Source organism: Lates calcarifer, linkage group LG4, assembly GCF_001640805.2.
Source record: "Lates calcarifer isolate ASB-BC8 linkage group LG4, TLL_Latcal_v3, whole genome shotgun sequence".
In the NCBI taxonomy this organism is placed as follows: Eukaryota; Metazoa; Chordata; class Actinopteri; family Centropomidae; genus Lates; species Lates calcarifer.
The window spans coordinates 15,762,932-15,787,980 of record NC_066836.1 but is presented as its reverse complement, the minus strand read 5'-3'; the positions used below and the strand labels follow the sequence as shown (position 1 = coordinate 15,787,980).

General features: G+C 42.7%; 3 protein-coding genes and 1 non-coding gene across 8 annotated transcripts; 2 read left to right on the top strand and 2 right to left on the bottom strand.

Annotated features, from left to right (window-relative positions):
* The first annotated feature begins 3,039 nt into the window (after window positions 1–3,039).
* Window positions 3,040–4,794, top strand: LOC108883641 (uncharacterized). The gene is made up of 4 exons (XM_018677019.2): window positions 3,040–3,272; window positions 3,477–3,521; window positions 3,661–3,809; window positions 3,911–4,794. The coding sequence occupies exons 1-4, from the start codon at window positions 3,218–3,220 to the stop codon at window positions 4,559–4,561; spliced, it is 900 nt and encodes a 299-aa protein (XP_018532535.2). The 5' UTR covers window positions 3,040–3,217; the 3' UTR covers window positions 4,562–4,794.
* Window positions 4,795–5,061: 267 nt separating this feature from the next.
* Window positions 5,062–12,894, top strand: LOC108883639 (dynein, cytoplasmic 1, intermediate chain 2a). 4 transcript variants are annotated; one of them, XM_018677011.2, is made up of 17 exons: window positions 5,062–5,368; window positions 6,646–6,754; window positions 6,909–7,041; window positions 7,465–7,600; window positions 7,959–8,021; window positions 8,253–8,380; window positions 8,474–8,563; window positions 8,721–8,883; window positions 8,973–9,072; window positions 9,245–9,370; window positions 9,521–9,667; window positions 9,852–9,965; window positions 10,061–10,194; window positions 10,354–10,498; window positions 10,586–10,726; window positions 11,169–11,294; window positions 11,428–12,894. In XM_018677011.2, the coding sequence occupies exons 2-17, from the start codon at window positions 6,647–6,649 to the stop codon at window positions 11,527–11,529; spliced, it is 1,956 nt and encodes a 651-aa protein (XP_018532527.1). In that variant the 5' UTR covers window positions 5,062–5,368; window position 6,646; the 3' UTR covers window positions 11,530–12,894. The 4 variants fall into 4 exon arrangements, with proteins under 4 accessions (XP_018532527.1, XP_018532528.1, XP_018532529.1 ...); XM_018677012.2 differs by having other exon boundaries at window positions 5,064–5,368; window positions 7,516–7,600; XM_018677013.2 differs by lacking the exon at window positions 7,959–8,021 and having other exon boundaries at window positions 5,064–5,368.
* On the bottom strand, window positions 12,840–21,310 carry LOC108883638 (electrogenic aspartate/glutamate antiporter SLC25A12, mitochondrial). Of its 2 annotated transcripts, none has more exons than XM_018677009.2 (18): window positions 21,203–21,310; window positions 20,388–20,441; window positions 18,963–19,108; window positions 18,404–18,519; window positions 17,833–17,972; window positions 17,544–17,690; window positions 16,823–16,961; window positions 16,560–16,653; window positions 16,358–16,442; window positions 16,137–16,218; window positions 15,891–16,049; window positions 15,680–15,732; window positions 15,503–15,583; window positions 14,896–15,036; window positions 14,622–14,760; window positions 14,220–14,378; window positions 14,025–14,115; window positions 12,840–13,877 (listed from the first exon to the last, which is right to left on the bottom strand). In XM_018677009.2, the coding sequence occupies exons 1-18, from the start codon at window positions 21,212–21,214 to the stop codon at window positions 13,664–13,666; spliced, it is 2,052 nt and encodes a 683-aa protein (XP_018532525.1). In that variant the 5' UTR covers window positions 21,215–21,310; the 3' UTR covers window positions 12,840–13,663. The 2 variants fall into 2 exon arrangements, with proteins under 2 accessions (XP_018532525.1, XP_018532526.1); XM_018677010.2 differs by lacking the exon at window positions 21,203–21,310 and adding an exon at window positions 20,823–21,175.
* On the bottom strand, window positions 19,802–19,874 carry trnak-uuu (transfer RNA lysine (anticodon UUU)). The gene has a single exon. It is a non-coding gene; the product is annotated as a tRNA-Lys (tRNA).
* Window positions 21,311–25,049: the final 3,739 nt, after the last annotated feature.

Sequence of the window (25,049 nt, the reverse complement as noted above, 5' to 3'; positions counted from 1 at the left end):
TGAGATTTAATGAAGGCTGGTATCTGGCACCAGTGCTGAACCTTGTCTGTACCTACACAGGACCAACTTGGTGCCAGCTGTGGTGATGCACTCAGCAGAGATAAGGCTATATCATGGCTCATACCGTACACAGTCCTGCCCTGGCAACTAGATCTCAACCACCCATGGACCATCAGTCTTTGCTGTATGTGGGCTGAGTGAAGATGGACTGTGTAGGCTGTCAATAGACCAGATTAAATTTGCTATGTGGGTACTTTTTACACCTTCTTACCTAACAATTTCAAATCCTCTTTTGCAACAAACTAGAGAAAACCCTGTTTCATCCAAATATCTGCAATGGTACATGGCTTTACAACAGGAAAACTGAGCATGACCCTTTAATGTGCATTGTAGTAATCAGGCCCACATTTCTAACATGGCGATCAGAGTCAGAACTAAACTGCTTTCAGAGTAAAAGAGCCTATTGCTGCACAGAGGTACCATAGCATTGGAATGAAGGGCACAGAGCTGAAAATATTTCTCAGAGCTGGTCCTCTTGTTTCCTGCAGAGAGCTCCATGACAAGGTGTAATTTCACTTGGAGATCAGAGGGGCACACGTTACGATAATTGATACCCTGAAGGTGGTGGTAAAGTTGTGCAACGAAAGCAGCACACCACAGTAATGCAAATACCCATGGTCTCCATCATAGGCTTGACTTGAAATAAAGACTACAGAGCATCAAGATGATTTGCTGCCATTAAGAAGTGTTAAATGGCACAAAGGACAATGATTTTGGTCCACAAATAATCATCTCTTTAAAAAGTGTTTTAATATAGTGTAACCAACAGCCTGGATGTAAGATCTTTGCAACATATTTTAATTTTTCCATCACAAAACAATAGAGATGTAATTCAGAGCCTCATTCAACATTGTAAACCCTTTGTAACATTTACAGTTATGTTATTTTTAAAGACATTGTAGCATGTTTCATCCATTCAGAGTTTATCTCTTCAGTTTCCTGTCAGATTACCACAAGACTTGTTCAGATTGACTTTATCCATTAGTAACAGGCACCAAACTGTTGGCTCAATTTATTGTTGTAGAAATGATTAAATATTGTTAATATATGCAAGTGTTACTCTGACAAACTTGCAAAAAATGCCAGATTCCTGAGGGTACTATATGTGTTTTTGCCTGACTTATTCTCTCTTTAAAACAGTTTGATTTATATTGTATCTGTTTGTCTCAGCGTACAGGTAAAATAAATGTATATTATTTCAGAGTAACAGGTACCCTTACCCTTCCCTTACCCTTCATTTTTGTCATGTGTACTGAGCAATTACAGTATGATGTTCACCATTAGCCACCTGGCAGAACTTCTTTAGACTCCCTGTCTCCTTGTACTCTTTGATTGCAGCCTTACCTGCTGGTTTGAAGGATAGAATTTGCTCCACCGTTGAAACGACAAACATGGGACAGGCGGACAGGCGCTGCACAAATGTAAGTAAAGAAAAGTTAAAGTAAATCAGAATTAGACCTGAGAATGTGATGAAGCAAACACCAGTCAGCTAAAAGTACACTACCCAGCTGAGCTAAGGTAGACATTCAGAATGGTTTGGTTTGGACAGAGTATATCCATTGGCATGTTCTTATTTCATAATGAAATATTTATCAGTCAGTGGGGCAACCGCCCCCGCCCCCCCCGACACCAGTGGGTTAAATGCCTATTTCACAGATACCTATAGGAATCCAGTGATGCTGTCAGCCTGTGACAACATGCTTTTTATTATAGTGTTCATGCTGTTAAGATCTATCATTGCCATGTTTATCATTTACTAGTGTCACTAATCCACATTTCAACCTTTTCACACAAATATGTGGTTTATTATATAACATTTTCTGCCACTTGATCCTACACTGGTATGTTGATCTGATGGTACATAGTAGTAAAATAGTCCCCACACATTTGAATATTGAATATTGTGAATATTATGATTTTGTCCTGCATGCATTTAACCTATTTGAATCTGTCAATTTCTCAGTGTTTTTGTCTCCATTTTGATACACAAGGACACAGAATGTGAGACAAAGGAAACAAAGTTTTATTTGGTTTAAACTTTTATCTTTATTTATGTACGTGTACACATGTACACATTTGTGCAATCTAGAGATTCAGACATACGTCTTGAAGTCTCTAAACAACAATTCCCAGGCTGTGTCACTATTGACTTGGTGTTTGGACAAGCTAGCCCATAATTCCTGCATATTTCTTGGGGACTTAAACAGCAGTTGACTCAGCTCCCCCTCTATTTTTTGAGTGGCCAGGACCAAAGTTAAAAGGACACATCCAGCTGTTTTGGGACAGAGGGTTAATTTTTACCTGCCAGGCATGTTTTGTCAAGAAATAGTCTACAGTGGCATGGTGCATGTCAGCTTATTTTGCATATTTGGTCAATAAAACTGAATCATCAATGCTTTTGCAATTATAGATTCAGGAAACTTATTGTTTTTGAATGCATGAATTCTACCTCCACTGATTGCTTCATCGGAGACCTTGGTCCTTATGGTGGCTCTAAGTAACTGAACCATCTGTGCACCCCTTGGTTGCCCTGCTGTCACAGGGCTGTTTCTTGTGGCTTTACAAGGAGCCACATTTTGTTTGAAGTTTATCGTTTACTGCTGGTTCATGCTCAACGTGCTAATGAGCTCTTCCACTCAACAGAAGATGAATGAGGGGTGGAGTTAGGCCTACGTGTAGCTCAGTGGCCAATGGAAAGGCCCGAGGATCAACACTAGTATTTATGAACAGTTATGTTGTGCAGCAGATTAGACCAGGACTGGGGAGATGCAACAGCAGGTGAGCAGGTTCAGTTTTCTTCTTTACTGCAGTAGCCATGTCAAGTTTAAAGCAGAAAATACCCAAGAAAAAGTTCTCTGTTTAAACCGTTGATGTTCTGCAAATGCCACAGCAAAAGGATTAGGACTGGTAAATTAATATCACATAGCTGTAGTAACTTCATTATTCTAGCTATACTCTAAGCACAGGTATACTCTAAGTCAGTACTCTAAGACACTTTTGATTGTCCCTGCATATTTTTTGCACAGTTTTGGTTTTGTGCTCTCAACATGTACTATATATACTTATGCACTATTCTTTTGTGAAAAACAGCAGTCATATAGGATAATATGCAAAGTAACTGATGTTTCCCTTGATATTGCAATCATAGACATCAAGGATGATTTTCCACATGTCCCTGCTGACGGCCCAGTGCTGCCTGCTGTTAATGCCAGGTTTGTCAAAGTAAAATGCATGAAATTATTTATTGTTCATTTGACCTTCATTCAAGAGTTGTAGCTCTACTGATGACTTTTGCTGGATTCATGGTAATGAATAGAAAGTCACACTCTTACAGCAGTCCCATGGATGATGGTTTTAGTGGCCACATACTGTAACGCTTTTTAAGTGTGTTTAAGATATTCTCTGATTCCTTCCAGGTTTGATAGAAGCAACATCTCTTGTGAAAGTAAAAAATCCTGGAGGTATTTAATCTTGCACTTTATTGCACATTGTAATCTGAATACATTAAAAGCACATTTGCCAATCAGACTGAGACAGTAAATGGTACAAATGGGATCAGCGTAGTATCCATATAACTCCTGTTTCCATGTTCCTCCACAGTGAATCCACTTAGCATTGACTCAACTCAAGCACATGATTTCTTGGCTAATTCTCGACCTAAGAGGAGTGCTGACCCAAAGTGGTACCGAAACACACCTGATTTTCAGTCCTACTACCGCTTCTACAACAGCATTGGGCACATTGAAGGAGTAAGTTGAGAACCAGTGGAAATAATTAATCCAACACGTGGTTGTGTGCAGCTAAAAATGTTCTGTTTCCTCTCTGATCCTTTTCTGTGTTTCTCCATCAGATCTATGAGATTGACAGGATCAGGATGCTGTATCAGACGATGCGTCACTTGGAGATGACCCATGGCCCAGATGCCTCCAGTTACCAAAACGTCCTGGGTGTCCTGACTACCACTGCAGCACCCACTACAACCACCCAGCCACCTCCACCTCCCACCACCCCTGCTCCTACACCAGACCCTCTGAAGAACGCCCAGAAGATCTATCTGTGTAACCCCAAAGACCTACTGTGCAAACCTCAGATCGTCTACCTGCCAACAGGGGCTGTTCCCGTGCTGTGCGACCCACGACTCAACCCCGCCTGCAGGCCCAAAACAGAGGAGGAGATAAAGGCTGCAGTTCCTCCTCCACCACCCCCACCTCCTCCTGCTCCCAAAAAGTCTGTCCCACCTCCACCTCCTGTCATCACTGCTAAAGGTATGGAGTATGACTGCGACCCATACTGGGATCCTGACTGCCTCATCGACCACCCTCCCCGCCCTATCCAGGAAACAACCGCAACGGAGGCACCTGCTGAGGAGAAAGTGGTGAAAGAGGAAGTAGCAAAAGCTGAAGAAAGTGCCCCAGAAGCACCAGCCACCCAGAAACCCTACCCTTACTTTGACCCTTATGATTTCAGACATTACCCCGATCCAGCTCCGCAACCGCAGTAAAAAACAAAGAGCTTAAGATATTATAGCTTTCTATGCAGGGCAAGACTACAAAATTAAATCACAAAGCCAAACCAAGAGTAAAAATCATGCAGATGAAACAGACATGTAAGTAACCAATGCTTTTGTACTTGTATAGCTTTTCCAGTGACAACCACACCTTTCCTGTATGTGTGTATGAGCGTTCATAAAAAGGTGATGCACAATAAACCTTTGTATAAACAATAAATATAGAATAAAAACTGATGAACTGAAACAAATGTGTGATTTTATTTTTCATTTTCATGTTATTTTGTGGCATTTGCATAGGTAGGTTTGGAAAAAAAAAAAAGAAATATGTCTCCTTCCCCGCTATCATTTGTCTTTGTTTAGTTTTTCTGTTATACATTTATTTGACTTTGAAATTTAACATTTTTCTTGAAATACATAGCATCAGTCAATATACAGTATGATACCTACAATACAATGATACTAATAATAATAAGACGAAGAAGAAGAAGAAGAAGACACATTTGATTTGAACACAGGACTTGAATTCTCTTCCACCGCAGCTGCCAACAAACAATATACAGTCAAAGTTCACCAAAAACTGATGAAATCTCCAGGAAAATGTCATTTCTGCCGGTAGAGAGCGGTAATACTCAGCTCCCAGGGTTTAGAGGTCCACCGCCGAGGAAGACGACTGTAGCGGAGCAAACTACTGTCTCTTCCAGCATCATCAGTTTCCACCATCATCACTCCTCTTCAGACTTAACACAAAGCCGGGCTCCGTTTATTATCTGTCTGCTTCAGTCTAACATCTGACACCAGGTATTTTATGCCACCTTCATAACCCTGTTGCTTTTAAACGTGTTTGAGGACGGTGAAACAGAAAAGCTCGGACGTTGCTTTGCGATGTTACCGTTAGTCGCTTATTGTAACGCTAGGCCCGCCCGCCGGCTACCATGGAGATTAGCATGCTAACACAGTTAGCTATCTTAGCTGTCAGTGCAGCCGTTAATTAGATTATAAACATGTTTGACAGATCCCAGATTGAGTAGAAAACATTCACAATGCGAAGATTACACCACGTTAGCTATCGACGAAGTAGGCGCAGAAGGTGAAATAGACACAATAGCTAGTTTAAATTTTTCTCTGCAGTTGTTATGACAGTGGGTGTAGTGGTTGAGAGAATCTCGGTTGTCTCGGGACAATCACGACACAAATGTAATAGGATTAGCACATGAATATGACCAGTTTGTAGCTGTTGTGTGTACATGCTGACACCATTATTTGTAACACTGCTAACTCGGACTTTACATAAATGTAAATGAGTCAGGATAATAAGAATATGTATTTTTTCGATAAAAATATAACAGAGGGAATCATTATTGCCTAACTTGTAGCTTATATTTAGATATTTTTAGGAATAATACACCATCTCAGTCATTCACGATAAGCCGTGACACTATGGAGAAATCAGATAAAGAGAACATTGTTATAAACAGCTGGCTGGTGTTCACATGTTTCCAGTGTGACAGGCTCAGGGCTACTGTACAGTGCTGCACAGCTCCAAGTCCGAACATTAAAATTGCAATTTGCAAACTGGAAAAAGCAGCACAACCTCCCAAACACAAGGACATTTTCTTGGTGCTGTGCAGAATTTCTGTTTGGTGATTCATCTTGCAGTTGTTCAAAAATACTTTCCTCAAGCCAGTCTTGTTCTGGAATAGAGCAGACCAAAATATTAAATATAAAAACTTCCATCTACTTGCAGTACATGTTTTAAGAGGTTTTCAGATGTTTCAGATAAAACAGCAATAGATAGACTAGGGCTACATAACATGAAAATGCCCATAATAATTTCCCAGAGCTCAAGATAGCTTTTTCAAATTCCTCCTTTTATCCAGCCAACAGTTCAAAACCCATAGATGTAAGTTTACTGACATATAAGACAAAGAGAAGCAGTATGATTTACATCCTCACATTTGAGAAGTGGTAGAGAATTTGTAGTATTTTTGCTTGAAAAATGAGGCAAGGAGTTTTTCTTTTTAGACGAGGTTAGTTTCGGTTTAGGTCTCTTCACTGTCTCGTCCTGTTTCCCGCAGTATGTCTGACAAGAGCGAGCTGAAGGCTGAACTGGAGAGGAAGAAACAACGGATCGCCCAGATTCGAGAGGAGAAGAAGAGGAAAGAGGAGGAGAAGAAAAAGAAGGATGTATGTGGTAGAAACAATAATTGCACCACATTTAAATTTAATTACATAAGTCAAGAACCTGTCTGCTTTGTTTTAGCTCGTTGGTTTTCGGTTGCTGTATATTGTGATACGCTCTCATACTGGAGTTAGGTTGTATGTATTCTGTTCTCTGTAGGGAGATTCAAAGCGTGGAGCGGAGGCGGGCAGTGGGTCGTCTGCCGGCCATGAAGACTCCGACCTGGAGAGGAAGAGGAGGGAGGCGGAGGCGCTGCTGCAGAGTGTTGGCATCACCCCTGACATACCCCACGGTAAACACACACCGCCAGCATGCCTCTATTTTTATCTCTCACCCCCAACTTATCTCCCACCATTTTCTGGTTGTGTGCTTGATGGAGTGTGTATAAAAGTCACCTCTAATTTTGTGGTCTGGCTTGGTTTCATCCACTATGTTTCCCCAACCCCCACCCCTGGGTCCCCTCACACAATATCTGAACATATAACATAACTGTTTTCTGCATGACACCTAAAACCTGCCTGCCATTTATTATCATTCTCTCTTCTCTCCCCTCTGTCTGTCCTGTGTTGTGTTTTGTCCTCCTTACTGCATGCAAACTCACTCACTCACTCATTCACACACTTCCTCCATACCTCACTCCCTTCCTCACTCACTCACTCACTCACTCACCCATTCATTGACTCACGCACTTACAAACACACACGCGCACTCACAGCTCAGCCCCTGAGGGTAGTAACAGAAGATACATGTCTGTTTCACTACCTAGTCCCCGCCCCCATGTCTCCCTCCAACAAATCAGTGGGCAGCGATGCAGGAAGCCAAGACTCTGGGGACGGGAACGCTGGACCAAGGTTTGTGTGTGTGTGTGTGACGGAGAAAGAGATGGGGACGGGTTGTTTTAGGTCATTTTTATGTGATTTAGAGTTGCATGCTAAGTGTGTGTGTATTAATTATACTTGATGAATTCTGACCTGTCTTCCTCTTTGCCTTTTCACCGGCACGCTAAATTAACACGCACTCCGTTCTTCTTCCTCTCTCCCTGTCCTCCTTCCTCTCTTTTTTGCTGTCTTTCCCATCTTTAACATCTCTTAAATGGCTCACCTTTTGCTCATCCTCTGCGTTTTGGTTTCATCCTCTTGTTTTTCTTCTTTCTTTCTCTCTGTCCCGTCTTTCTCTTACTAATACCATCTGGTGGTTTGGCTGTATAAGGACATTGCATTGGGATCCTGACCCCTCTACTCTGCAACTCCACTCCGACTCTGAGCTGATGGGGTACTGCTCCTCCTCTCTCCTTTAGCTTGTCTTCCAACTTTAATCAGTTTTTTTGTGGTTTCATCTTAGATTCGTCCAAATGTGTTAATAATATCTCCGTACATCATTATTTGTGTTTCTTCATGTAAACGTTGCAGTCAGTTCCACTTTTGTGTTTACAAACGTGTGTGTATGTGTGTGCTTATTCCCACAATGGTGTGTGTGTGTGTGTGCCTGTATGTGTGTGTGTAGACGTGGCGCTGTGAGGCTGGGTATGTCCAAAGTGACCCAGGTGGACTTTGTCCCAAGGGAAATGGTGTCTTACTCCAAAGAAACGCAGACACCCACCGAGGCGATGACACACACAGACCAGAAAGCAGGTAAACAAACAGAGACACAAACAGACTTTAACCTTATCTCCAACCTTTTAACCTGCCTGAATCAAAACTAAATAAAATGTGTGTGTGTTTCAGATGAGGAGGAGGATGAGGAGATAACCGCTCCCCCACCAATGGACGACAGCCAGGAGGATAAGGATGAACAGGGTGAACAGCAGGAGGAGGGTAAGGACAGAAACTTTTAACACGTAAATAACAATAACCATGGAAGGAAATGCTTTTCAATGATGCCGATTAATGCTGATTTTTTTCTCTTACCTTACCCGATTCTTGCTTTAAGTGCTGATTTTAAGCAGCTAATTTCTGAATATTCTTTGCACAGACACTCCCAAGGAGCTAACCGAAGAAGAGAAGCTGCAGGTCTTGCACTCCGAGGAGTTCTTGTCATTTTTCGAGCGAGGCAGCAGAATTGTTGAGAGAGCTCTGGCTGAGCAGGTGGACGTCTGCTTCGATTACAGCGGCAGAGATCTAGAGGACAAGGAGGGGTGAGGCACATGAAAAAACGTAATTTGCGTAAATGCAGATGGACAGATGAATAAGGGGGTCGATAATGATTTTTTTCCGTCTTTTCCAGTGACTTACAGGCAGGCGCAAAGTTGGTTCTGAACAGACAGTTTGCAGATGAGCGCTGGACTAAAAACAGAGTGGTCACCTGTCTGGACTGGTCCCCTCAGGTAGGATGTGTTTGTCATTGACCCCCACAGAGAAATTCATCTTATTAGTATGTGTCCAGAATATCAGAAATCCTGTTTCTCTTAAATCAGTTTATGTTGGTTCATTTGTGACTCTTGCTTTTCTTCACTGCTTCTTCTCTCTATCTAATAATGGCTGATATGTTCCTCTTAGTACCCAGAGCTGCTTGTGGCCTCATATAACAATAATGAGGATGCTCCCCATGAGCCTGATGGAGTGGCACTGGTCTGGAACATGAAGTACAAGAAGGCCACACCCGAGTACATCTTCCACTGCCAGGTAAGGGAAGAATTCACATGCAATTGCCCTGCAAGCCGCTCACTTAAGACAAGAGAGTTTACATCACCAAATAAATTGTTTCATGGTTTATAAAACCTAACATTAAGACACAAGTAGATATATTCAAATTGTATAATTTTCTTTCTCCAGTCAGAGGTGATGTCCGCTGGGTTCGCAAAGTTTCATCCCAACCTGGTGGTGGGTGGGACGTACTCCGGACAGATTGTCTTATGGGACAACAGGAGCAACAAGCGCACCCCTGTTCAGAGAACACCCCTGTCTGCAGCTGCACATACAGTAATGCACGGGAGTTAACACACCTTTATGACTACACACGCCCACAAACTGCTGAATTTGAGCTGTTCTAATATCATTGAAACAACTCTGTGGACATTTCTCTGACAGTGTTTTGTCTGTTTTTGTCTCGGTATGTGTATGTTCTCTAACTAACTCATCTGCCTGTTCTGCCTGTTGTTTCCAGCACCCAGTCTACTGTGTGAACGTGGTGGGAACCCAGAACGCAAACAACCTGATCAGCATTTCCACCGACGGCAAAATGTGCTCCTGGAGCCTCGACATGCTCTCACAGCCACAGGTACAGCGAACTCGTACGGATGATGTACAGACATACAGTTGTGGATGTCAGCTGGTTTGTCAGGGAGGCTGAAGCTGTGTGAATTTTCCCTGCAGGACAGTCTGGAGCTGGTCTTCAAACAGAGCAAGGCAGTGGCTGTCACCTCCATGGCCTTCCCTCTGGGCGACGTGAACAACTTTGTGGTGGGGAGCGAAGACGGCTCCGTCTACACCGCCTGTCGCCACGGGAGGTGAGTTCTGTTGGACCTCCGTCCTCATGAGCAACAAACGTCTCCTTAATGGCTTCGAGCCAGGATGTGAAAGCAACACTGTGATCTCTTGAATAATACTGGAAAAGCCTTTGGGGGCAAGAAAGTAATTAGTGGTGATATTTTATGTGTGTGTTACAGTAAGGCGGGTATCACTGAGGTGTTTGAAGGCCACCATGGTCCAGTGACCGGGCTGAGTTGTCACAGCGCTGGCGGACCTGTTGACTTCTCTCATCTGTTCATCTCGTCCTCTTTTGACTGGACCGTTAAACTCTGGAGCACTAAGGTGAGACATAAACACTCACACACAACACTTTCATACTGTTACATGCACCACAAGTTTATCTATTTCTCCCTCTCTTCTTCTTTACAGAGTACCCGTCCGTTGTACTCATTCGAGGACAGCTGTGACTACGTTTATGATGCAATGTGGTCTCCAACACACCCTGCTCTGTTTGCCTGCGTGGACCTAGCTGGACGTCTGGACCTGTGGAACCTCAACAATGATACTGAAGTACGCACACACATACACAAACAATACACTGAAGCCCAGTTTCACATTTTAAAGGAATAATTTGACGTTTTCGGGAAATCCATTCACTGTCCTGAGTGTTGAAGATTGATACCACTCTCATGTCTGTGCAGTTAATTCAAAGCTACCACCAGCAGTCAATTAGCTTAGATTAGCACCAGTACTCACCAATTAACATGTTAGATTTTTAAAAGTTTATATACTGGAACCATATTAGAGTAGTATCCATCTTTCCTTGCCAAGTAAGGGAATAAGGCTACTTCCCAAATGTCCTTTAAGTAAAGATCAGTCCTAGAATTTTGAGCTAAGATTCCCAGTATTGTGAGCACTGTGAGCTTTTCAGAAACACATTTCTGTCTCAGAATGGGATCACTCAGGACCGCTAGTGAATCTGCACCCTTGTAAGCAGATGTGTGTTTTCTAGGTTCCCACCGCCAGTGTGTGTGTGGACGGGTCTCCAGCACTGAACCGTGTGAGATGGGCTCACACTGGAAAAGAGATTGCCACCGGGGACTCAGAGGGACAGGTGCAGGTCTACGACGTAGGGGAGGTGAGACGTCATTCCTTCTTGCTGTCAACTTTTTTTTTTTTTTTTTAATGATTCAGCCATTACTCCTAAATTACCTTTTTCCAGCTCCTTGCTTGACATGCTTTTTGATGCGTTGCCCTTTGTCGCTCTGCAGCAAATCTGCGTGCCCAAGGCTGACGAGTGGACGCGCTTCGTGAGGACGCTGGCTGAGATCAATGAGAACCGCGACGAGGCTGACGAACTGGCCAACGTCTGATGTCACAAACCTTCCTCTCCGCGCTGACACCCGCTCATACATTTCTCTCTAGCACTCAACACACCCACAGCACACTACATGACACTGCTGGAGGAGCTGTTCTCTCTTCTCTCTGGCTTCCAGCTTTTTCCACCTACTACAACATGAACTGGCCTGAGGAGACGTGCAGAGCTAGAATGGATAGAAAAGACAGTTGTAGACAATTTTAGATGTGTTTTTAATGTGTCTTTAAGAGTTTTAGAGTATGTAGGAACAATGAATGTCACATGTAGCAGTAGTAGAACAGGGACCACAGTTAAGCCGTTGAAAGTTTAACTTAGAGAGGGAATACAGGGAAGTGATTTTCAGGATAGACGTGGCTGTCCACTCTCTACACTTCTAGCTTTGATTACATCCTCAGGGCTCCAGAAAACTGCTCTTCTCCTGAGGCCTCAACCAGCTCAGCCCTTTTTTTTAAAATATGCAAACCTTTGTACTTGCACCTTTTTATTACCATTTTAGTGTTTTTACATGTTTGAATATTTTCTGGACACGCTTGTGCACACGGCTCGCAGAGAGAGTTTCAGCAGAGGGAAAAAGAAGAGCTGACATATCAATATCAATTCCTCTTTATCCTCAGCAGCACTTGAATTTGATGACTAAAACAGATAATGTGCTTGCACAGTCACACAAACACACTCTGGCCTGTGCAGAAGTGTGTCAGTCTTAGATTTTAACCACTACAATATTTAATATTTATTCCGATGGTGGCACTTATTTAAATATTTTGTGTATTGTTTAAAAAAAAGCTGCTTTGTACTAAAAGCTTGGGTAGTACATTCCTAAAATTAGCACTACAAACTTTTTACCAGGCATCCATTACTATACTTGCCTTGAATTTATTGACACTAGTACAGTTAAAAAGTGATGTTTTTCTGTACCAAAGGTTATTGTTTTATACTCTGTACCTGCTTAATGAGTAGTCGAAAAAACAGTTTCCTGACTCGAGAGGACCGACATAAACTAAGAGAAATTCTAAATTAAGTTGAAGTAAAGCTGAGGTTGGAAACAAGTTTTTACTTAACTTTCTTTTTCCATCCAATTTTTCATTCCTTCATGACGCAGCAGTCCAACCTCATCAGGCTGGTAAAAAAATTCAGCTTCAGTGTTTAAAATGAGCTTAAAAAAATGCACTGTAGCATCCATGTTTGATATAACATGACAGAAACGTCAGTATTCTGCATAGACTAATTGTACTGTATTCTACCCTGTTACTGATACAGTTAATGGTTGCACTTTCCCATTGGAATAAAACTCAAAAGACTTGTTGGTAAAATTAAACCCATATGGATGATTTATTTCAATAAAATACAATGACTGAATTGAGATACATTTAATTTATTAATAACTAATTCTCTGCTCATGATTCTTGTTTCATCAAGAAAACACTTAATTGAAAGTTCTGTACATCAGTAAGAGTGATTCTCAAAAGACCAGGACCAAAGGCCCCACATTGCCATAACATTACAGTTACTGTATAATGATGCAGACTGGATGTTACGGAGCTTTGTAACCTTGTAACATTTTCTGCACTGCAGTTATACAATATGTACAGTATATGTAGACTCCTGTGTGAGGACCAATCGAGAGTGAAGCCCCAACGCACCGTGCTGACCAACCTAATAGTTTCTATACCTGCTGTCCAATAAGAGAAGTCCTACTCAAACTGAGTATCAGACAGAAAACAAAAATAAAAATCATATCAGCTACTCATGAGAGAGAGAGAGAGAGAGAGAGAGGAGTGCCCGAGGCTCCATTTTATACAAATGCTGGAGAGAAGAACACAAAGGATGAAGATGCCAGGAGCGTGCAGCCACTCAAGATACAACACAGTCCTCGCTCTGGTCCCATCACCGTCTGCCCCGTCACATCCACAGCTGCAGCCAAAGCTCCGCCACTACGACTGGCTGGGGACCAGTGGAGCACACCTTTACCCCGGAGAGAGCAATGGGCGGGTGTTGTTTGTTCCTAAGTTAATGGCCCCTAGTTGTGGAGTGTGTGTTTAACCGTGTGTGTTTTGGTTGTGTATCTAAGTGTCTGGCTCCTGGTAGAGGAGGAACAGGGATGGCAAAGTGATATGGAGATGCCGGACCTCTTACGGGGCCTGAGCTGGCGTGGCAGCGACTGGCTCTGGGTGATGTATGGAAACCACGCCGGACGACTTGAATTTGGGAAGGTGGAGGCCAAATTTGTTCTCCACCCCGGCGAAGGTGGCTGCGGCCAGGCGGTAGCCTCCGACGTGGTCCGCGTTGATGGGAGGAAGCTCTGAGATGCGAGACTTGGGTGTGGGCTCAGATCCTGCTGGACGACTGCAGAGAGGAGAGGAAGACCAGGGTAAAGACATTTTTTATTAATAAACAAAGAAAAAAAAATGTTTTATTGCATTTATGGATAAATACGCATAAATAATATTTCCACAGAATTCAATAAGAAAATTGGCATCAAGAGGCACTTACTGTCCTCCGAAGTCAATGTAGAACCACCGCTGCAAAAGCTCATAAGTCACCAGAGTAACACCAAACTGAGGAGAGGACCGGCACATACGAGCTGGAGAAAAGGGAGAGATACAAAGTTTAGTATGGTTTTAATGCAAAAATAATCTAAGACGCACTGTGTTTCGTGCGTGCAAAAGCATACACAAAGACACGCACCTCCAGCTCCCTTCCACAAAGCCCTGAAGCCCTCCTCTCTCATGATCTTCCTGAAGCAATCGATGACTCCAGTGTAAGTGGTCTGTCCTGCCCTCGCTGCGACTTGCAGACGGGTCTTGATGACATCAGCTGGCGTGACAAGGGAGGCCGCAGGGATACCTGGGAAATGGAGTTACAAAGGGAGTTAAATGAGATGCTGTTAATGTCAAAACTATGCAAAATGGGGTCTCCGTGACTTAAGGGGAGGTAAAAAGCAGGAGCTTGTTTTGGTGTTTCTTGTTTCTGTTTGCAGCTATGCTGTCAGCTGAATTGTTTGCATTTCTTTCATGCAGTGTTTCATATGTTCTGAATGAGCATTGCCTGAAGCAGCTTCTCCTGTTCTGGGTCATATTCCGGGGTTACCTGCAATCGCTCCAGCTGTGAGAAGCTGCAGAGGTCCCACCCTGCCTTGGTCGTCAGCTAGGTGGGACTTGGTGTGGGCGTACACTGGGAAATAGATGGCTGAGAATGGGATATCTCTCAGGAAACACGCTTTAGCACCCTGGACAGACAAACAAAGAAGAGACAAATTTAGGAGACTGAGGCAAAGAGTGTGTGTGCGCAGATGCCAGACACAGTGAGTGCCAATGAATTACACAGAGGTCTGGAGACAGCTGCTCATTCAAAGATACATTACCTTGTAGAGGCCGAAGAAGCCGAGGTCACGGACCACGCTGAGTGCGCTGACTCGAGGTCCAGTGGTGATCTCGCCTGCCACCTGCAGGCGAATCTTCACAATCTCCAGGGGGTTGGTAAAGATCACCTGAGAGCCTCCAGCCTGAATAAAAGTAAAGAAGAAGCTTGTTCACACACTCACAAAAAAAAAAAAAGAAAAAGAAATCACTGCTCCTGCATCTCACATGTACGCAGCTGAGGTATGGGAGCCAAGTCTTGCTCTTTTACAAGTATCAAAAGCAAAAATTAAATCCTGATCAATCATTTACTTTGCCATTTCCTCGGACGGTAAGGAGTGCTGGGCCAATGTGTGTAAGGATGAACAACGCTATCGAAAACAAAAACAGAAGAAAAAAACATGTTGCATTGGACATTGGGAATTTCGCTCTGGATGCAATTTGGTATTGCAGTCCCGTGTTAGTAATGTCATTTGGAACTCTGCAAGCAAGTTAATACAACAAATGAACCGGTTGCATGCATGAGTTCCTAGCCTTAACAACCAAGAAGGCACATACCCTTATCTATTGTTCATCCATGCATTCACAAATGAAAAAAAGTTTGGTACTTACACAGCCACCCGCCATAATCTCAGCAAATAAAGGAATTGTGTTGTCTTTGTCGGTGAACTTGTCCCTTACAAAGTCATTCACCTGTGGGAGACAAACACAAACAGGCATGAAACCACATGTGTATGCAAAGTGAGTAAGGAGTGGAGGGTGATTGTGAATGTGCAGGGAGGTACTCACTGTGAGTTTGATAGCCTTCTCAGGTGCCACACCTATAAGCTGAGGGACCAGACCTGTGGGGGAGAAAAAAATGACACGCACAGCTAAGATGAATGACCATAATAAAAAAAAAAAAACAGGAGCCTAAAAGCAACATCAGTATTGCTGTTGAATGCAGACGAGGGATAACACAGGTGTTGTTTGAGAGCTCCGCCGTCCTAACGCAACTCACCTCTGTAGAAGCCAAAGAACCCCTCGTAGCGAAGCACCTTCTTAGCACAGTCGAAGCTGTTCTTGTACATCAGCTCTCCAACAAAGGAGCCTGTTGACCTCTGGTTCTGCATACGAGTCTTGACCAAGTCGATGGGGTACACTGCCGTTGCTCCCGTGGCTGCACAAACACACACAAAGTCAGACTACAATACAATACTTCAATTTACATATGCTGAATGGTGATGTGTGTTGCCCGTCAATTCACCTCCAGCGATGGAGCCCAGGGTGAACCTGTAGGCTGACTCTGCAATTTGGAGCCACACAGGCCTGGAAGAGTCCCCATGGGTCTGATGGAGGGAAAAAAAAAAAAAAAAAAAAAAAAAAGACAGTTAACTGCTGATCTGATTGTATGTCAATGATAATGCTTATTTGCGAAACAGATGATGAATGAACAGATGAACACAAAGAATAACACACGCATCCTACCTGTTTTTGACTTTCTACCAGGTGGTAGGGCAGACATCCTTCCTCTAACGGAGCTATTCTCTCAATGTCAGCAAGGTTCAGGCGCCTGATGGACACGTTTATTTCCCATTATTGACATCACTCATGTATACATATAGATCATAAGATTGATCAGTAAATATCAGTAAAGTGCAGACTTAAACCCAGTGGCAGAGTGTTTTACCCAGAGGGAGAGTGCAGGCCTGATAACTGGTACAGGATGTCAATTTCCATGGGAGTGATCTGACCAAACTTGTTGGCAGCATGAACAAACTCCTCTGCAGAGAGAGAAGGAGAGAGAAAGAAAGAAAGAGAGAGAGAGAGAGAGAGAGAGAGGGGTAAGAGAGAATTACCTTTTACAACAGCACGAACACTCCTGACACCAGTGTGAACATCTTAGCTGAAGAGCAATGAGACAACATCACATTCATCAAACAATCTCTGCACCTTTGGTCACCAGCGTGTCCTTTCGCGTGCCGGCCAGTGTGCTGTAGATCTTACGGAGCAGCTCCATGTTGTTCAGGAGGGAGTTGAAGGCATTGAAGTAAGAGAAACTGACCATGTGAGAGGTGCTGCCACCTGCGGCCTAGTAGAAGAAAGACAGCGCACATCAGGTACTTTGAGTGTGTGTAAATTTAAAAAAGGTACCCTATTATATTTCTTTCCTTAATCAAAATGGCTAGGGAGTAACTTTAGCCCTTTAATTTAACTCATACTGTCATATTTTTCATTATAGTCTGAGCTCGTGTCTTAATTTCAGCTGTACACAAAGATTACTTTACCTCCATCAGTTATAGTGGGAATTTATGGAAGCACTTATCATTAGAGAACACTGTGGAGCCTGAGCAAAGCTTAAAAGATTATTACAATTAGAAATGCACCAGGTACAAGTTAAAAATGACCAGTATTGTCCTTTAAGGCTAATAACCCCAGGTCTGACGCGGATGAGGATTTACTTCTGCTGTGTGGAGTGTGTGCATTTTCAGAATGGATTATACTTGTACTTGCAAATGCTGAAAACACAAGTATTGTTTTTCATATTTTGAAGAAGAGGAAAAACCTTGTGTGCCTTTCAATCAGAGATGAATACTCTCTGTGGTCATAGTGTGAAATTATATAAATTCCCATCCTTAATTCTTATCCTCGCCATGCACGCACAAACACTCACTGAGACAAGGTTCTCCTCCACAAAAGGTGTGAGCATGTGGTGTCTGATGGTGGCCATAATGTCACTGAAGTCCATGGCGGAGATGACGCCATTCTTCCCTTTGTCCTTCTGGGCGAATGCCTGGCGTGCATGCTCCAACTGCAGCTCCTAAGAAAATATGACACCGCAAGGCTGAGTGTAAAAATAGTCAAAGTAAAACTCTGTGAGTGAGAAAGAGAGACAAAGTGAAAGAGAGAGAAAGCAAAAAGAACTTAGGTCAGATTGGTGTGTGCGTGCAAACTCGGTGTACCTGCAGGAACTGAGTGAACTCGAGGTAGCTGAGGCATTTCTTGCGGTCGTGCCCAAAGTGCAGGCGGATGAACTCGCAGTCCCAGTTGAAGGGAATGTGGTGGTGCACAGTGGTCTGGCTGAAAATGTCCCGTACATTTTCTGCAGCACAAATACACGTTCAGAAAAGGAATTAATGATCCATTTACAAGTTGAATTTCAAAAACAATAGTTACGTTCTAATGACATAACATGAAGCTTGTGTGTGTGTGACATAAGAAAGTAAGTAGACACAGTGCATGAGAGAGATTATGTAAGTCCGCCCATTAGTAATGACTTAGGCCAAGGAGTAATCTGGTTAATGTCACAATAGGAAATTCTTTCTTTACATTGCACTGCAGGAAAACATGTACACATGTAAATACATAAGGGCTCTGCCCTGAAACGAGTCAATTCCCTTCATGAACTGATACTTAAAAATATTTTTACAGCATGCAGTGCTATATTTATAATGTCATTTTTTGTATTCACTGACATCATATGAACCAAAATCAAAGCTCATGTGAAAATAGAGAAAACACAGCAGCCCGTACCAAAGGAAACAGCTCCAGTTCCATTCTTGTCAAACAGCTGGTAGGCTACTATGAAGAGAGCGTCGGGTGCACACAACACTGATTCAAATGCAAGGAACTCCTGGAACGAGATCAGCCTGCCATTGTCGGTGGTGTAAGAAGGGGAAACAGAAAAAAAAGATATATTGTTAAACATAAACACATAAAAGACTCTGAACTGAAGCCAAGGTCAGGTCATTCAGTAGTGCTTTAAGGACTTGTTCACTGGAATCACACAAGAAAAAACATTTATTTCCTCTGTTCCTGGGGACAGTTTTCACCATTCTTTTAGCTTTTATATAAAAGCTGACAGATAAACCAACAGTGTTTCATTTCTGGATAAATAGGTCAATTTGTCACTCAGGTTTTTGTGTACATATGACTGCATGAACTAATAGTCTGGGATATGGAAGTCATTGGGAATTTTATCTTATCTGTAAGTGGCTGTAATGGCAAATACTAATCAGACATGGCGCAATAAACTGTAAATTAGTGACGATAAGCTATGTGTGCAACTGTGTGTGTCTGTATGTGTACATACCCGTCCTTGGTGGTGTCAGCCACAGCAGCAATGAGCTGTACAGTTTTGGGGTTGTGGTGGATCTGTGTGTGTAGTCCTAGATATCTCTGGACAAAGTCTCCTGGGGTCATGAACCTCTCTCCATCTTTGTCCACTACACTGGCATACTGAGGGGAGAAGCAGAAAATAACATTAGCACCTTCCACGGATGGTAACATTAATCCATCAATAGCATGGTTCTACATCAGCTGTTATTAACAGCTTTTTGAGCCCTCACTGCTAATGACCTGTTTGGTCAGTGAGTGTGAAGCATGACAGGTTCATGGCTTTGAGTGAGCTCAGCAGTACTGCACTGTACACTATAGGCTCTTTGTTACTAGTCTCACAAGCATTTAAGTGCATGTTTTACTTTGGTGGTTCACAAAACCATCACTAACTGTGCTGATGAGTCGCCTGAACAACCAAGGTCATTGATCATACATTTTTGGCATGACGCGTCAGAATTACACACAAGAGCAAGCACACTTGCACCAATGTTTCTGGCTCGAGCTTGTGAGCTATTTGACCCCTGTATATCAGCGTACCGACACCTGCTGACCCGCACGCCTACCACTGGTGGGTCACACACTCGCCACACAAAAGACAGTGGAGAAAAGGTGAAGGTTAACCGAGTCCACTCTTAACAGCGGGTACTCATGACATCTCATGGTCACGCAATAACCTTCACTCGGACTCTGAGTGTTGTCTACACAAGAGACGAGCATGGTGTGGCACAGTGCTCGATGACCCTTTAAAGCACGAGAACAAGCAGGTCTTTGCTTGTGCTGTGCTGGAGACTGTGAAACAAAACCTGATACAATCGCCTGAACAGGGACTTGAACCCTGGACCCTCAGATTAAAAGTCTGATGCTCTACCGACTGAGCTATCCAGGCTCTGAATAACTCCATCCTCTGCCTGTGCGGTGCCACAAATTATCTTAACATGTCCAGAGCTGACAAAGGCTCAGAAAAGCAGATGTTGTGTACTTAACCGACCCAGAATTACCACTGCATTCACAACAGCTGCTGCTGACTCAACAAGCCTTGACCACAATTATGTTTAGGCTTCAACTTCTGTTAGAGAAAAAACTATAAAGTTAGGCTAACTGATGATAGGATCACTGACCAACTCTTCAGTTACTGTTATATTTTGCTTTAATGTAACAGCAGCAGTCTGTGCTGGACCTTTAACTGTAGCTAATGCTGTAATTTAAACCCCATGACACAATCTTACAGGCTCATTTACAGAGTGAAAACAGTCCTGGGTGAGCTCTTTTCTACACATACAGTTGACTGACAAATACTTCTAATGGATATGTTCATGATGGGCACACATATCACCATATCTAAACATTTGAGGATGATTTTGAGCTGATTTTGTCAGGATGAAATCTGTGCAGACCTTACCTTCTGGAAGATTGTTTTCAACTCACTCGGGTCCCCGCGTTTGGTAGATTGCACCTAAAACAGCACACAACAAAAATAACATCAAGACATTGCTTGAAAAGTCGAATATGCATGCATTGTTTTTCCAAAAAACAAAAAGCTGCTGATTAAAGCAAGTTGTATGCGGTGTACTGGACTAAACATGAGGTAAAACAAGCAAGCTGCTTTGGGTTAATGTCTCCTTGAAACGTCCACTGCCCTGAAGGAGAAACACAACCCAATGCGACGAGAGTAGCAAACAACATACAAAACGACTACTTCCTGTCACACAATCACGCTTAACAAGTATGGCAGATACCTAAGTAATTGTCAATAAGCCAAATCTCTACACAAGCTCAAACTAAACTGGGTAGCCAGCTAGCAAGCACAAACTACTCATATGAAGAGGACACAAACCGTTGCAATGACACGTTAAGCTTTAAATCGAAAAAATGCGAGAGGGCGAGAGCAAACAAACAAAGAGTCGACTGATGTGAAAAAGATATGAGTTCAGCTAGCGTTAGTGGGTTTTTTTTATCACGACGGTCCGATAGCTGTTTAGCATTATCCCGCTAACTTCGAGGTTGTGGATGTCTCATCAAGGCCAGCCACCGCCGGGCGGCAGCTAGCTCAGTGATGCTACAGCCTCGGAGTACACCGCATCCTGAGACGCCCCGTCCGCACGAGACCACTGTGCCTAGCTTTGGTTATTCCTAATCTTGAAAACGAGCAGAAGAACATGCAGATATGGTAAAGTAGAGATTTGAAAATCGCTAAGAGAGCGATGCCGAAGTCACCTTGACCGCCATGCTGGTTTGACGTCACGTACAGTGAACGAGCGAGGCGCAGTGCACGCCCTCAGACGTGTACAGGTCGGAAAGTGAAAACGGAACAGAGCAGTGTTTCGAAAAAATAGAAACTGATTAATCTTATAATATAATAATTACGTCACACTCACACTCACACACACACACACACACACACACACACACACACACACACACACGCGGAAGTAGATGTGAAATTACAGTCTGACAGCTGTAACCTGGCAACTCAATCTCCCATTCCTTCACTACCACTGTTCGATACTGTTACTACAGGTATTACGACTGCTGTTGCTGCCAGCATTACCACTATTACTGCTTTACTGCTACTGCCACTAGGCTACTACTACTGCTGCTACTATCGCCACTACTACTATTATTTCATCTTCTGCCAACTCAGTACCACTAATCTACGACTACTATTACTACTGCTACTAACAACCTACTGCTGCAGCTGCTATAACAACCACATACACAAACACAGGGAAATACCTGGGGCATGTTTACTTTTACAAGATTCTCTCCAGGTCAGTGAGGCAGACTGGATAACCATGTAAAAACTGTGAACATGGACTGGACTAAAGGAACATGTTTTATGCTGGTCTTCCTGCTCTGTTTGGGAGACACATACCTTCAAGGATGCATTAAAGCTGTGAGCAGACCCACAGAAAGTAATGTAGGAAGGACTTTACAAAGCATGGGGTTCATATCACAACCTGGCTTCCATGGTGCTGCACATTCCTCCCTGAAATTCAACTGTGGAGAATACATAGGCAAGCTTGAACAAATCATTATAGTTGCAGCTGTGTTATTCATTAAGGATGTAATCATTAATGTGAATGGGTCTGACATGTCACAAAAGGTAAAGCACGGGTGTAAAAGAACAGAATTAACATTTCAAACACTTTTTATTGTTCATGACAGATCAGTGTCACAGTGTCATGGCTTGCCTCCACACTTGTATCTAACAGAACCATCAGTGATGTTATTATTACGAGTGGTTTTCCCACTGTGACAAGTCAAAATGTCTCCTGTGAGAAAAGCTTATTGTACCAGTGGAGTTTATTCATTTAACTTACCTCTGTCTGCCAATCCATTCTGACTTTGTTTCAACATCCAGCAGATGTTACAACTGTTTATTTTTGTGCTTAGAAATGTTTTAACTATTATTTATTTAATACTACTGGATGAGTGCTTATCTAGCCGACCTTGGTGAGGTGTCCATGTGAGATATCAGCAGTATTTGTTGTCACTGATAAGGCACTGACCTACTACAGTATCTCCACTACCTGCACTACACCACTTGTCATGGCCCGTGTTTTGTAACTTTGTTTAACTATCATGGTAATGTCATATGGTGTATACATGTTTGGTTTGAGAGGTGGGTGGGGTTGAAGCTGGAGTCTGGAGACCTCCACCAGACCAAAGATGACAGCTACCCATACATTTCCTCAGGCTATTTACAGTGTGATAACTTGTTTTGTGTAATCATAGTAGCAGCACATGGAATACTGTGTTAATTTGTGTATCATCTTTGAATATTTCATAACTGTAGAATTAAGAATTAAAGTGTAATGTTTTTGCAACTTTAATCACATAAACGTATGTGAAATATTCAAAAGATATAAATCAATTCTAGGAAGTATAGTTTGAGGAGTATAACTATAAATTCTTGCATCATGACTGCTGTCCTTTAGTGTCTTAATTAGAATAATAATTGTATTATTATAATTAGGTGTAGCCTAATAGAAAATGTCCCTGCTAAACCACCATGTAAGACCACAACGTGTTTAATTTTTTCAATCGCATATAAAAAGGAGCTTGAGTCTAAATAAATGAATACTATATTTTTTTTTTATATTTCACGTCAAGTTTTTGTAGGCTGTATTTCATCATTTTGACTGCTTTTGGATTTCAGATTTTAAAAATCAGGTACTTTGGCCTCCAAATGTTATTCAGTATTGGTACCAATGGCCTTTTACTGGCAACAACAACAAGGCAAGGTGGATGTTGATGTTTGTTTTCTGGGTTTTGAATTTTACCATAAAATACATTATGAGAGTGCATTGCTGCTTGAAAGCCACACAGAACATCCTGACTGCTATTGAAGACAGACCCTAACCGAAATGACAGAGTGTTCTCTGACATTACAACCATGATCACTGGTGATATCTTAGTATGTTGCTTTGTAAATACAACCCATTACCCCATAGGTTTATTCTTTAGCTCATCCTTTACCCATGAGATTAACAACGCAAAAGGTGACCCTTGGAATGTAGAAAGTTCCGTGACCCTTCAGAATGTCAGAATGCTGTCACTGTGACACCCGCTCCTTTGACACATCGCAGTAGAATCCGGCCAGTATCACTAACACCTGACCAAAGTTTTTCACTCACTCTTCCGTAACTGCAGCTGTTAATCTGTACAAACACATGGACAGAGCAGCAGATTTTTTCCCAAATTCTGAACAAAAAAAAAAAGAAAGCAACATGCCCTTCTTAACTGTGGGTTTCCTTGTGGGCACTTTAGTCACTAAAACTGTTAGGCAACTCGTCGAGCATTACCTTGCACCTGAAGAGAGAGAGGGTGACAGAGATGAAAAAACCACTTCAGTGCCTACAGATGCCAGTCCAAGGACCACTGCAGATCCAGGGTCTGTAACTGTTATTAACACTGCAGCAGCAATAGAGGAAATCAATGGCAATGTGGCAGAGCATACACCAAGAACATACTTGTCAAGCGATCGGTGCCAATCGGTGTGCAAGTTTACAAATCTATTCAATAACTGCTGGATGAATGCCTCTTTACAGGCTGCACTACACCTCAAGGTTGTGCAGGAGAAATTAGCACACCTTCCCCCTGAGTCTTTGACAGCTCTGTCACCAACACCAGCATTTGCAGAACTGTTTCTAACAGCCCTCAACAACCCAGGGAAGACTTTCACTTCAGGAGAAATCTTTGGAGTTTTGTCAGAATTGAGTAAGAAAGTACCTTCACTGCGTTTGTTCCAGAACAATGATTTGTATGATTTAATGGACCTTCTCTTGTGCTGGCTCAACCAGTGTGGAGTACAAACTGCTATTCAGGTGAATGAAGTAAGCAGGTGTGAGCAGTGTAAATTTGCAACGTCGAGCACTTCAACCCTGGGTAGTATGTATTTCTTACCACTACTAGGCAAACATGCAAACACCATTTTTTCTCTTTTAATGCATGATATCCATCAAATCCGAGGCCCAGGACAATGCGAGGCGTGCGGTTCCACAGTGCAGACGGAGCAAGCTTGGATTTGCCCTGATGTTTTAGCCCTTTATTTGTCTCGAGCAGCTGCTAATGACTCAATACTCAGGGAGCCCGTGATTCCATCTGAACTGATTGAAATTCCCGTGGATGAAAACAGGTCACAAAGATACAGACTGTCCTCTGTCATTTGTCACTGTGGCTGGCACATAGCCACCGGCCACTTTTGGTCGTATTTGTTCGATGATGGCGTCACCATCAAAGCTAATGACTGTCAAATATCAGTCTCACCTGAAGCCAGACCAGCTGACATATACCAAAGTGGGATCATTTACATCTATGAGAAATGCACATAGACACTCAACAAAATAAATAATAAATTTGATGAGCTGAAAGAATGTAGCTGAGAGTTCACTCAATAGCCTAAATTAAGATTCTGGAGAAATAGTAGATTCTGGATTTTATATGAAGCCCAGAACCTTTTTATATTTTTCATGTTTGATGTGTGATCTGTTCAGGGTGGACCCCACCTCTCACCTCCTAATGTTATCTGGGATTAGTTCAAGCCCCGGCGACCCTCAAG